Raw genomic sequence first — 13,116 nt, 5'->3', positions numbered from 1 at the left:
GCAGAGTATTTAAAAAATTACACCCGTTTACCTCGAGAGCGGCAAACACAAATAAGAACCATAATCAGAATATTAAAGCCCATTCAGAAGTAGGTATTATTTTGAACATTTCGAATATATCTCTATTCATTTTCCACATCAAGATGTCAATATGTTGAAAATGAATAAAGAGTTATTCTAAACGTTCAAAATGATACCTACTTCCTGTATATGGGTTTTAATATTCTCATTACGTCCAACTACAACCCCCCACCATTATGCTCCGAAACAAAGAGCGCTTAGCAGCAAAGCGGAACGAGACAAACATGGAGCGTATTTTCGTCAAATACAGTCGACAGGCCCGACCGCTGCGATTATTTCGGGCAGGAAATTCAGCGAACGTCCCTTTTCCAAAAAGGTCCATAACAAACAGGTCATTTTCTCCAGCAACGCCGGTCGTGCGATTTGCCCGCGGGACTATCGCGGCCTGACGCAGCGCCAGTCGAGCGTGACCACCGCAGTGACGCAATCCAAGGTGAACGCTGGTGAATTTGTGACGTCATGCGAGCGGTATACATGCGCATCGCGCGAGCGAGACTGTATATATTTTTAGCATTCGAGCGGGGGTTCTGACGCGTTTGGTGTGTGTGCTGGCTCTACTCGGTTACAGCCTGCTGTACAACCGAGTATATATATATATATAGATACATATTCGCTGCACTGCTACAGCGAATTGAAAAGGCCACAGCTTTCGTCGGGCGAACGACCGCGCCCTTTGTTGATGTGTTGTGCAATGCTCGCGACTAGGCTTGCTTGCAAATAGGAGCGACTCGGTTTTAAACCGATTTTGCCTGTGCTTAATCGTGCTGACATTAATTTGCACTTTGTTTTTGCCAGGAGTTTTTGTTTTGTCAAAACTTGGGCGAAACGTTTTAGACAATAAAACGTTAAACATTTGTTTCTGCATTGTTTAGGTTTGGGTTTGAGCGATCTATCGATATATACGTGATCGATGTGTGTTCTGCCCACTTTGCGTCAGCGCTAGCAGGAAGCCTAATTTAAGGACAGCACGTTGAAATGTGGCCAACTTTGTTGAGTCAGTCGCGCCTCTACAGTCTACAGTCGTGTTATTTCTGTCCTCGCGCCACTGCTCTCATAGGCTTCGTTTTGCCGCGACGCTTTTTCCACTTGACGAGCCAAATTGCGGCTTAGTGCGCCAATGAGTATTTCCTAGCGACTTGTAGCAGGTCAATGATTGAATAAGTCGACGGCACACCCTACGCGCTTGCTGGCAAATTGCCACCTTCTTTCTTAGCCGTCGTTTTGTAGCTCGGCTCGGCTTGTGTGGGTAATCGCGTTTCGACCGGCAAAAGCGCTGCAATTACCTTTAAAAATACTTAATAGGCCCCTATTTTTCGCCGCCAATGAAATGACCGAGTTTTAGCCCCACAATGACGCCTACAGTTTTTCTATGTGGTTAGTAAGAGTGAAAGCTCTGCCACGTCACATTACTATGACAAAAGAAGCAGTTTAAATACCAGATTAGGCTAGTCTAAAACGAAAGCTAGCCAGTCAGTTTTCAGGGCACTTAAAAAGGCTGTTTTTTTGCACCCTGTTTTTTGTGCAACTTTTGAATCGTGCAGTGTGAAATGAAAGAAATACTCCCTTCAAATCGGCCATGTAAACAGGATAAAAGGCGAACATAATTGTGACTGCATATGAGTAATAAAGCATGCCACTCGAATAAAATCTCCCAACTACAGTCGTGAAGCTGTCGATTTTAAACCTAATTTTTATTAGAACCGCTTTAAAGTTAAGAAAAATTATCACATATTATCGTTTCTCTGATCAATAAGTGAAGAAACGGAGTGCAGTATAAATAGTTAAAGGAAATATTGCGCTCTACCTATATATGGCGCTCCAATTGAAATATATAATCATACTGATATAGGAAGTAAAATGCTATTAAATTGATATGAACGAAATAAACGTAGAAAACCTTAAACCAAGTATTGTACCGTGCGAAATATCAGTAAGTTCGAAATCGTTTCTCAGTATACCACGGCAGTTAAAGCGCGATTGAGAATCCCTGTTTGAGACTGGAAATAGTCTGAACCGGTCGTAAACGAACCGTTTCGGTTTTACGGCGCATTCGGAATGTTCCTTATAGTTCCTTTGTGCCACTTGGCATATAGATCACAGGCAGCTGAGGAGAAGCGAGTGTTACCCACGCTATTTTCGTACATAAGCCTCTTGAGGTAAGGAATGCCAGGGGATAAGTTTAGGCCGTTTTTAAACCTATTATTTTGCTGCTTTGCGTGTAATGAGGTAAGGGAGACCGGGGAATAAGTTTAGGGTATTTTTAAATCTTATAAATTTTGCTGCTTAGCGTGTAATCCTGACGGCGTTTTTATTATTTTGAATTTATAATCTCAGCCCTCGAGTGCATGCCCAGTCGCCCACCCTATTAGACCACGATCATCGCCCCTAACTTAACATTTCCGTCCCCGTTTAAGACGTGCCTAATCTGTAAAACGGATAAAGCTGGTCACTCTAATCTCTAATCCAGTGGTTCTCAACCGGGGTTCCGCGTCACTCTAGGGTGCTATTTGTAACGCTCTAGGGTGCCGAAAGATATTTCAAATTCGTAAGGATTCAAATTTTTGCTCTATTGGTGAGCTTGCTGATACAATTTTTTGTGTATGATAAAAGTGCCAAAAATTCAAAAGTTTTTTCAACCTTGTTGCACAGCTAATGTGCTATGTTAATCTCGTTTAATGCGACGTTACATTTAGCCACTCAGCAAAAATACGAGCACGGGTGTCACGAACTATTTATAATTCCTGTAGTATTCCGCATGCCAAAAAGTTTGCAAAAGACTGGCGTAATCTGTTTCGCAGGCGTTTAGGGCAAAGGCGCAAAACCGGTCTGCGACAAACTCAACATACGCCATAAGGCTGGTTGTATTCCTCTGTGGATATGTGACGGCCGGAATGGCACCAGAGTCTGCGGTCCCCAGAGGGGCGCCTTCAAATAAATGCAGAATGCGCACAGTCACACGAAAGTCATTTATTTTGGGACGCGAGATCGGACAGTTTGCAAGGCCACCATTATGGCGGCCGGCTTAGAAAAGTGAGACCGTTTCTTTTTGATGATGACATCGGTGTAGTGCAGGAGTTCTTAAATTTTTTTTACCGCGGACCTCTAAATTTTTTTAGACAAAAAAAAAGTTTCAAAGAAGAACGCCATAAATTGACATCACAATATAAATAGACTTCATAAATCTGTAGATTTCGGTTCTAAAAAGAGAAAGGGAACTGAGGTTAAATACAGTGCAAAACCGTTTTATTTTTAAGTAAACTGTTTTCTTTGAAAAATTAATTACTTCTTAAATATGCACAATTTTAATAAGGCCTTCGTGGACCCCCTAAACTAGCCATGGACCCAGTTTAAGAACCCCCGGTGTAGAGTATAGAGTAGGCAGTGGCTTGAGAGCACAGCTGGACGCCACATTCCAAAATATGCTACTTGAGGAACCTCCTTCTAGCTATTGTGTGCACTCGAGCGACAAAATATCAGTTTTTTGTGGTGGCCGAGCACCTTAGTAGCAATATAGTTAGCACGGTTCACAAAATTGCGTTTTGTCAGTGGTTCTCAACATAGCCTGGTCTCGTATCCCCTTAATTTCGAAAAACTTTCTTTTTTCGATTTTGTTATGTTTATTAACAAATATAATCAAAGAAACATCGTTCTTATCGATAGCCACATATTTAAAGTCGATTCAATGTGGCATGCAATGTAACTTCCAACACCCGCAATAATTATGCACACGTTATTTTTCCTAAACACAACAAAAGATGGCAAAGCTACTTGCGTAGGTTCACCACAGGAAAACCACAATTTTTCCAAAAAAGAGCTAAATAAGGATTTCTGCGCCCTTCAAACTGGTTTCAATCTTCGTTAATAACCGTAGTTCAGTCAAATTCTGAATTTGGCAAGTAGGTCGCACTGTTATACGACAGATTGTGACGTTTCCAAACAGAACCTACGTCACTTTTATTTAACGATGTACATGAATTTTTGTTAGCTTCTCGTAGATTTTGATGTAAATTCTTTCTAGTGTCCAATATTGAGTCATTACGTGTTGTTTCTCAAAACCGTTTGTTACTCGTGGTTATTGGTGTCGCGACAAAATGTTTTCTTCAGTCGTAAGACTGCCAACCTGATTGTCGTTAAACAATAAAAAAAAATACGTTACTAGGTCGTCTCCCAGTTAAATGTTGGCGTATCTTCTCATCGAAAATCTTTATGTCCCGGCTCGTGTTTCTACACGTTCAGGTTACAAAAAGTGCGCTTGTCAAACGAGCAATATCACGCAGCGTCACTTAGTTTTGTCGAAAAACGCACGAGGTGCTGCTGTCGTTTTCTCAACTGCGCGTGTGTCTTTTTTGGTATTAGCGTCGTAGGCGGCGGTTTTGTATTGTGTGGGTTGGAGTTACAACCAGCAAGACAGAAAACACGGAACTCCTACAAATAAATGCCATAAGTGCGTCCTGTTGGCTATGTGTGTCAGTCCCTGACGAAGGCTTGCCGGATAGTAAGCCGAAACGTTGGTTGAAGAAAGATATGCCAGACGAACCTATTTTAAATAAATAATATAAATGCCAGTTAGTTGTACAGCAAATAGACCTTATGTCCTTCTTTACCTATCACAGGGACGCCTATGTTTGTGCAAGCGCATGTTGTATCGAAAGCCGTGTCAGACGTATATAAGTCGGTTGGTGCGCGCTGATGTTCGCCAGTTGGACTCTTGTTTGTTGTTTAGCCAGAAACGCGACCGTTTTTCCGCGGAAAGCCCAGGATACTCGCCATGTCGAGCCCGCTCTTAAATTGCGCGATGGCATCTGCTGCAAAGGTAGAATATGCTGGTAATGAGCTAAGGTAAGCCGCTGGCGATTTGCGCGCTTTCCCGCCGATAAGTGACAAGGTGGAATAATAATAGGCGTCGTCGGACGTGAGCAATTTTTAATAAGGGCCCTGGTCGGTTTTAACGCCATTCGAACTCGCAGCAACCCTGAGTTCGCTTGCCCGCAGCACGTTGTTTAATTGGCGTCGCTAAGGTTCAAGTTTAAAAGAGAAAAATCTCGACCCTATTAAAAGAGAAAGATTTTGGCGAAATTTGAAAGACGTGCGGCGCTAATCAACAAAAAAAAAACAGGCGAAAACGCGTTGTGCTAAATGGGTTTCGTTTTGCTTTTGATGACGTTATCGTTACCAAGAGATTAGTGGCCATTAGTCCGGTATCTAATTCACCAGAGAAAGCATAATGGTACTCGACCATGTTGCTTAATGCCCGTCTTGTATAGGCTTTAGAAACTATCGTTGTTTCACGTTAGTGCCAACTTACTTTAGAAAAAAGACAAGCGTTACAAGTAACACTGACATATCGTTTGTAGGACAGTTAATTATTCTCTTATTGTAATTTATGTACTTGTTCATTTCTTACCATAATTTGATATAATTTGATATAATGTGTTATTGCGGTGGGAGTTTAATTAGTTAGTTTAATCACCTTAGCTTATCAGCATTGCTGTACGTTGTACAATGAGTACATGACGTATTCTGTTTAATAAGAGATTGTAGATGCCAAGTCGTCCGTTTTAGCACTTGGCAAAACTGAATTTATGCAAAGCCGAATTTAAAATCAAAGCTGTTAAATTAAACAACGCAGTTCCTTACGGTGTCGAATTTTTGTTAGTTTGTTTCGCAAATGTACAAAGCTTTTACTATAGGTGTCTTATTTATATGTTTTTTATGAGGTGGCGATTTTTTACCATTTCCTTTTGTGCATTTAGCGTCAATGTAAATAGAAATCGACGAAGCGCGGCATTCGTCAAATTCGAAACAATTAAACGCGACCGAGTCCTTCTAATCTGCGCGAGCACGAACAAACAATTGCCAGTTTGAAAGTGTTAGCCACAACACCGCTACTGTCACCATATTCATATTCATAATCATCATTAATGTATACAAGGGGGCGCGACAGGCGACAGGCCGTGTGTTTGTCGCACACACAGTACAAGCGCACAGGCAGCGCGCGCCGTGTCCCAGGTTCCGAACCGACAGCGGGACGCCGCTCTGCACCGCGGTGATGCATTATGCTGTTGTTATGATTTAAAAAGGTAGCCCTAGCGACAGCAGAAGCAGCCTGTGTAGCCTGTAGCAGCATCCACCCTGTGTAGCGCAGTCAGCAGCCGCAGCATCAGCCAAACTGACGTCGTTTGCTGCCAGGAAACAACGAGACGGGAAGTCGAACGCGTCGCATACGCACCGCTCTCTTCCACAGCATACTGCACGCGTACGCCGCACACGCACGCTTAGCCGGGCATGCGAGTGCGTGTGCGCGCGTGCGCGTTTTGATGTGCCACCGCACCGCATTGCTCCCCGTTGCGTGTGCGCGATGTGGCCGGTTCTCATAGGGCGGTGCTCGATTTTAGCTGCTGCAGCAATCTTTTCCTAGTTTTACGCCCAGGCAAAACAGGTAGAATTTGAGTTTATTTCGCCAAATAGCTTTGAAGTTTGTTTTCACGAGGGTTGGTTTTATGTTAACAGTGTTCAGAAAATAACCAGTGATGTTTTTTCATTTGTCCGCAGTCGAATTTGCGCTAGAATCCTGAAACTTTTTTGTGTTAAAAGTCGCGTAGAACCGTTACTGAACGATCATGGGGTGTGCCGCCTCGAAACCGGAGGGTGACAGAAACGCCAAGATGGCGTCCAACCTCATCGACAAGCAGCTGAAAAAAGACGCGGACGCAGCGAGAAAAGAAGTCAAGCTTCTGCTTCTAGGTGCTGGCGAGTCGGGCAAGAGCACTATCGCCAAACAGATGAAGATTCTGCATCAAGACGGCTTCTCCGAGTCGGAGCGAAAAAACTTCAGGCCGGTTGTGTTCGCTAATACTGTTCAGTCGATGGTAGCCATCTTGAAAGCGATGGAATCGCTCTCGATTCAGTTCGGTGAAACGGATCGTGTCGACGACGGCAAGAAAATCAGAGCCGCCGCATCGCAAATGGAAGATATCGACTTGACAACAGACATTGGCGCGTCTTTGAAGCTACTTTGGGCTGACGAAGGCGTAAAAGAATGCTACAGTCGCTCGCGGGAGTATCAGCTTAACGACTCCGCCGCATATTACATGGATGAGCTTGATAGGCTGTGCGAATCAACGTACATCCCAACAGAGCAGGATGTGCTCCGTACAAGAGTAAAGACGACAGGAATTATCGAGACCACCTTCGATTACAAGAACCTTAACTTTACATTGATCGACGTCGGTGGTCAGCGATCGGAGAGAAAGAAGTGGATCCATTGCTTCCAGGATGTGACCGCCATTATATTCTGCGTCGGCCTCTCCGCTTACGATCAGGTTCTTGCTGAAGACGAGGAGACGAACAGGATGCGAGAAAGTCTTAAGCTCTTCGAGTCGATCTGCAACAATCCCTTCTTCTCCAAGACCTCGATGATCCTCTTCTTGAACAAGAAGGACCTCTTCGAGGAGAAGATCACAAAGTCGCCGCTGAAGATCTGCTTTCCGGAGTACGAAGGAGATGACGAGTACAACCAGGCGTCGGATTACGTTCGCGAGCAGTTCGAGAACCAAAACAAGCACGGCGACCAGAAGGAGATCTACACTCACTTCACTTGCGCAACGGACACCGGCAACGTGCGATTTGTATTCGACGCCGTGTCCGACGTACTGATGAGGAAGATTCTTGACACCGTGTTCGGATCGGGATAATGGTCCTCCTTTACCGCTCCTGTTCCGTGGTCGCAGGTGGCGGGGTCCAGGGACCCAACACACTCTCTACAGTGCGCGGCTGGACTGAAACTGGTGCCCGATCGACTGTTTCTCGACAACAATAAGGCTTTCGGTCCCACCTGGCCGTTTAGGATAATACCAGTGCGTTCGGCGGTCCGCTGCTATTGCAACTCCCCTTAAAATACCTTTCATCTTACTTTATGGCCATGTTTAAATTTAAAGTCGTGCGGTTTAAATGGGAATGCACCGTTGCGGATAAGCTGTGTGCTGTTTAGTTTGGGACTTTTTTAACGTTTCATCACCACCAAAATAGTTTCTCATTGTGTTTCTGATTAACCCGGCCATACACGCACTTTCAGACATGCCTTCCGTTGCATTCTCCCGTTTTTCTTGTGGATAACATACAGAACGCTTCGTCACTATTGTCGTTTCTCTGTAAGGCTGGTATTTTTTGTACGTCTTTCTAACTTATATACCTTCTGTGCAATGGCGTAGGCTGCTGATATAATTATACCTGTTCCGTTGAATTTCTTCCGCAAATTTTATCAACAGGCATTCCCCGCCCCCTATTGAAATATCACGAAAAGAAAGGCATTTTGCAGATCGTAATGTCCGTCGTTTGTTTTGTAAGCTTAGTTGGGTTTATTGCAAGTTGTTGCCGTCCTTGTCTCATGTTTCCAGTCGAAGTGTTGTCCGACTGCGAACTTTTCCGTGAGATTCGTCCCGGGCTTTACCTCGACCAGTGCTCTCCGCCGGTCGCCCCAACCTGCAACTCGCTTTTTTGTACTTAATTAACTTTTAGCGCGTTTTGCTCTTCGTTTGTTTTATCACTATATATTTCTATATCTATATATGCTCGGTTGGGAGCCGCGTGTTGTTGCCGGCAGTCGCGGCCCTATAGAAAGAAATACCAGACTACAATCTAAATTTTGCCATTGCAAAACGTTTTGCGCCCCGAAAACAGGTAGAAAAGAAGCTGGGCGACATTTTAATGGAGCGTTGTTTTGCTGACCAAATAATTCCCAATCAAGAACTGTTCTCGTTGTTATTTATTCGTGTCGGTGGACATGAGGTGTTCTGTTCCGCGAACATTTCTCCGCCGTGTACTTTTCCATGACGTTGGCGCATGACGTCACTGCCTATGTCTGACGTCGCAAACGCGATAACCCTTAAAAAAAACGTATTGTATGCTCGTCGAAAATTCGACATTTTTTTCGTACAATTTTACCAGTTTTATGGATGGGTTTTTAATGTATTATTGTGTTACCATTACTATTCTTAATATTGTTATTACCCTCGTGTTATTCTGCGACGCCCCGAAACGTTTTGCAAGCCCCGTAAACGGGCGTTTTGGCGGTTGGGCGAGAAATAGTGTGAACTGCTATGTTCCTGTTCTCTCTTGTGTCTTTATGTGTCGACGCGTGCGAAATCAATAAATCCCATTTTGTCCATTGGCCTCTTTCGTCTGCTTGCCAGGTGCCCAGCGACAGGACGGGGCCGCGCTAATTGGAGTTATTTGTCCGAACAGAACAGCAATTAATCTGCGTATTAGTAAGAAGTGCTGCAGAGTCACGAGTTGCCTCCATCCAGCAGTACACGACAACCAATAATAATAGGACCGAAGCACAAACAATATATTTATAGAACCGCAGCGGCTGCGGTGTTTTCTACGTCACAGCCAGAACTCAACCGCTGGAAGATAAGACTGCTTTGCGTATCAGCACTGCGAAGGAAATGCGTATAATAAGCTATACCTATGATAAGCTGCATTGACTTTCGGTGTAATAAGCTTTACCAGATACAGCCAACATATGTTTGGTTGCGATCGCCTGAAATATTTTTAGAGACTCGCGATTGGCTGGTTCAGTAAAAAAGTGGCAAGAACACTTATTATTAAACACTTTGAGCGTTAATTGCATTCCAAGCCAGCGATGGAGGGGTAATTTTTTACGTTTCATAAAACGGCGTAATGACGTTATACATATTCGACGCGATCGACCAGGTGAAATGTGCCGATCGACGTGTTGGCTGTCCCTGAGCTATACAGACGCCTTAATCTTAACAAATCTATACCGGTACCAAAACGCGTAGTTCCCGGAAACTATTTTTTCTCGCCTAAAGGCACGTTTACTTTGACATTATTCTGTCACATACTGACCTCAACCCACGTCTATAGGACTTTGTGTTACATAGAGCAGGAAGTGAGACGGCCAGACATAAAACAGGATATTACCACTGTAGCAATGTGCTGGGTTATTTTTTAACAGCACAAAAATCGTTTTAACTGTTATCCAGAGCGTGTAATCTGCATCGTAATCTATCGTTACTCCTAAACTTAGGGCTGTGGTTCTTACGCTTTCTTAGACAGCGGCACAATAAAAAAAATTGCGACATACTTTTTGATTCTAACCCTAACAATCACGCAAACTACACGGCAAGTGGTAGACAAGAGCAACAATATTATCAGATATGTATTCTACCTGATAGTGTACAATCAAGTGTCATATGCGTGGTTGCATGACAATTTGAAATAAAGATCGGTGATCTTCTAAAACAGCGGTTCTCAACCAGTGGGCCATCGGAACATTTTGAGTGGGCCATCGGAACATTTTGAGTGGGCCACAGACCAATTTTATAAAACTAGATTTAATGAATAATTTAGTTTTATAGGTTTCACAACACTTAATTTTACAGAAATAATTGCTTGGGAAGGAATTTAGATGGAATGTAAATTTCTTGTTCAGCAGCTGGTATCTCACTAATGCACGGTTAAATAAATATTCTGTTTTGAAACATGTTGTGCTGTTTTTTGTTTTAAACCTATTACATAGTTGTTTTTTTAATAAACATTTATTGGGCCACATAATTTTTGTGCAACGAAAATAGGCCACGAAAGAAAAAAGGTTGAGAACCACTGCAGTAAAACTACCAAAAATTCTGCGGCACCCTTTTTGGACTTAATTTCTTTTAACAGTGACTTGGCTCAGAATAAAGTTCATTTACGAATGAATGAACTGAACATAACGTCATTCGAAACGACTTGTATATAACAATGCCTCCAACCACTGTTTTCCGCTACGCACGTAAAGGTCGGTTTACTCGTCAGGTCCCAGAGTTGTACTCGTGCGACTTGCGACTCAGGAACTTACGACAGAGGCTGTTAAAGTGTTTCTTCGTCGACCTGGCATTGTCACGTATATGGTCTAGACTCTAGATGATTCTAGTTTTCTAATTCAACGAATTAGAGCAAAATGCGACTAATTCTAATTCTAATCTTATTTGTTAGTTGCTTGTGTGCTCTAATTCTAGCTCTAATCTAATTGGAATTTTTCCAGAAATGCTACTTTGTCCACCGGCTTTTTTAGTCTCTTAATCAAAACACAAAATTTAAATTAAACCCTTTTGGTTGGAAAGACTTATGTCATTTTTACACTTTGAAAAGTATATGCTATGCTAAAAGGCATTAAAGTTAGAACAGACATATTCACGTATTATTAGAATAATTCGCGATTTTAATTAAATAAATTGTAAATAATTAAATGTTTTTTTAGTTCAACTTCGTTATTTTTAAGAATTCGGTAACTCTAATTGTAATCTAATTTGAAAAACTGAAATGCTCTAATTTTAAATCTAATCTAATTTTAAATATGTTGAAATAAATCTAGTTGTTTAAGTTTGACCAGAACCTCAGCGTTCGTGTCCTATATTAAAGCATTTAGTTTGTCGGTTAAGTGATTGTTTCTTAGACATTTGCTGATTGAATCTAAGTAAATTTGCTGCGTGAAAGCAACTGTTTTGGTGGATCAAAGTTAATAACAATTTATTCGCAAATACGGGGAAGTGTCGTTGTTGGCTCGACAGATTCCGCCGCCGAATATAGCGCCATAATCGTGCAAAATGAACCATGTACGTCTGCTATGCTGTGAAATCACATCTATTGATTTGATCATAAGTTAACAAACTTTAATCAACGCCTTACATCCAGTTAGCCTTTCAACGTATTAACTTCAACGATCATCACCTTTGAAATGGCAGGCTTGCTGGTGGTAAACTTGTGAACATAACCGGTATTTTACGCGGTGTTGTGACTCATGTGTGTTTTCACCCCGTATGCAGTCAAGAAGGCTGGTTTATACGCAGTCACGATTTCTCACCGCCTTAAAATAACGGAAGTCGGTGATCTCGAAGGCAGTTAGGTCTTTTGGGAAACAAGTTGTGCAAAATAAGATTGGTGTGGGTAGAATTTTGGACCGTTTTTCAGATTGGTTCATTTGCTTTGGAAGGTTCACCGATGACTATCGCGTAAATTAGCATGGGTTGTGCCTCCTCGAAATCGAACGTAACAAGGAACGCCAAGAAGGTATCCAAACTCATCGACAAACAGCTGAAACTGGATGAAATAGCGGCAAGAATGAAAGACAACCTTTTGCTGCTTGGCGCTGAAGGATCAGGAAAGAGCACTTTTGCCAAACAGATGAAAATTATTTATCAAGACGGCTTCACGGAGTCGGAGCTAAATAACTTTAAGCCTGTTGTGTTCGCTTACACTGTTCAGTCGATGGTAGCCATCTTGAAAGCGATGGAATCGCTCTCGATTCAGTTCGGTGATGCCACACTCGTAAAGGACGCTAAGGAAATTATAGCCGCCGCATCGCACATTGAGGATATTGACTTGGCAACAGACATTGGAGCGTCTTTGAAGCTACTTTGGGCTGACAAAGGAGTAAAAGAGTGCCACAGTCGCTCGCGGGAGTATCAGCTTAACGACTCAGCCGCATATTACATGGATGAGCTTGACAGGCTGTGCGAATCAACGTACATTCCAACAGAGCAGGATGTGCTCTGTGTAAAAGTTAAGACAACAGGTAGCATGGAGACGACCTTCGAATGCAAAAACATCGATTTTACCTTAATCGAAATCGCAGAGCAATCTAATATAACGAAGTGGCTTCATTATTTCCAGGACGTGGCCGCCATCATATTTTTTGCGGATATTTCTGCTTACGATCAGGTCATTGCCGACAACAAAGAATTTAATCCAATGCGTGAAAGTTTAGAGCTATTTGAATTGGTCTGCGCTAATTCCCTCCTCTCTAAAGTATTAGTAATCCTCTACCTGAACAAGAATGACATCTTTAAAAAGAAAATTACCCGCTCGCCGCTGAAGATTTGCTTCCCTGAGTACGATGGTGAGAACGAGTACAACCAAGCTTCCGAATTTGTTCGCGAGCAATTCGAAAACCAAATCAAACCAGGCGAAGCAAGGGATATCTACCCTTTCTTTACGTGCGTAACTGACACTAACGACGTACGTGAACTG

General features: G+C 42.7%; 1 protein-coding gene and 2 pseudogenes across 2 annotated transcripts in view; all 3 read left to right on the top strand.

Moving 5' to 3' along the window:
• LOC146166666 (BCAS3 microtubule associated cell migration factor-like) overlaps positions 1-13,116 on the top strand; it is an 86,874-nt gene that overhangs the window by 34,649 nt on the left and 39,109 nt on the right. Inside the window, exon 14 of the mRNA XM_083392446.1 lies at positions 6,282-6,288. Coding sequence (XP_083248572.1) covers positions 6,282-6,288 — 7 coding nt within the window. The remainder of the gene's footprint in view (positions 1-6,281; positions 6,289-13,116) is intronic.
• LOC146166670 (guanine nucleotide-binding protein G(i) subunit alpha pseudogene) overlaps positions 1-13,116 on the top strand; it is a 32,807-nt pseudogene that overhangs the window by 15,626 nt on the left and 4,065 nt on the right. The gene's annotated exons all lie outside the window — the stretch shown is intronic.
• Positions 3,287-9,269, top strand: LOC146166671 (guanine nucleotide-binding protein G(i) subunit alpha pseudogene; annotated as a pseudogene).

The sequence above is a fragment of the Ascidiella aspersa genome, chromosome 1 (genome assembly GCF_963924565.1).
Source record: "Ascidiella aspersa chromosome 1, kaAscAspe10.2, whole genome shotgun sequence".
NCBI lineage: Eukaryota > Metazoa > Chordata > Ascidiacea > Phlebobranchia > Ascidiidae > Ascidiella > Ascidiella aspersa.
Note: the sequence above shows the minus strand (reverse complement) of the source record. Positions and strands in the feature narration are given on the sequence as shown.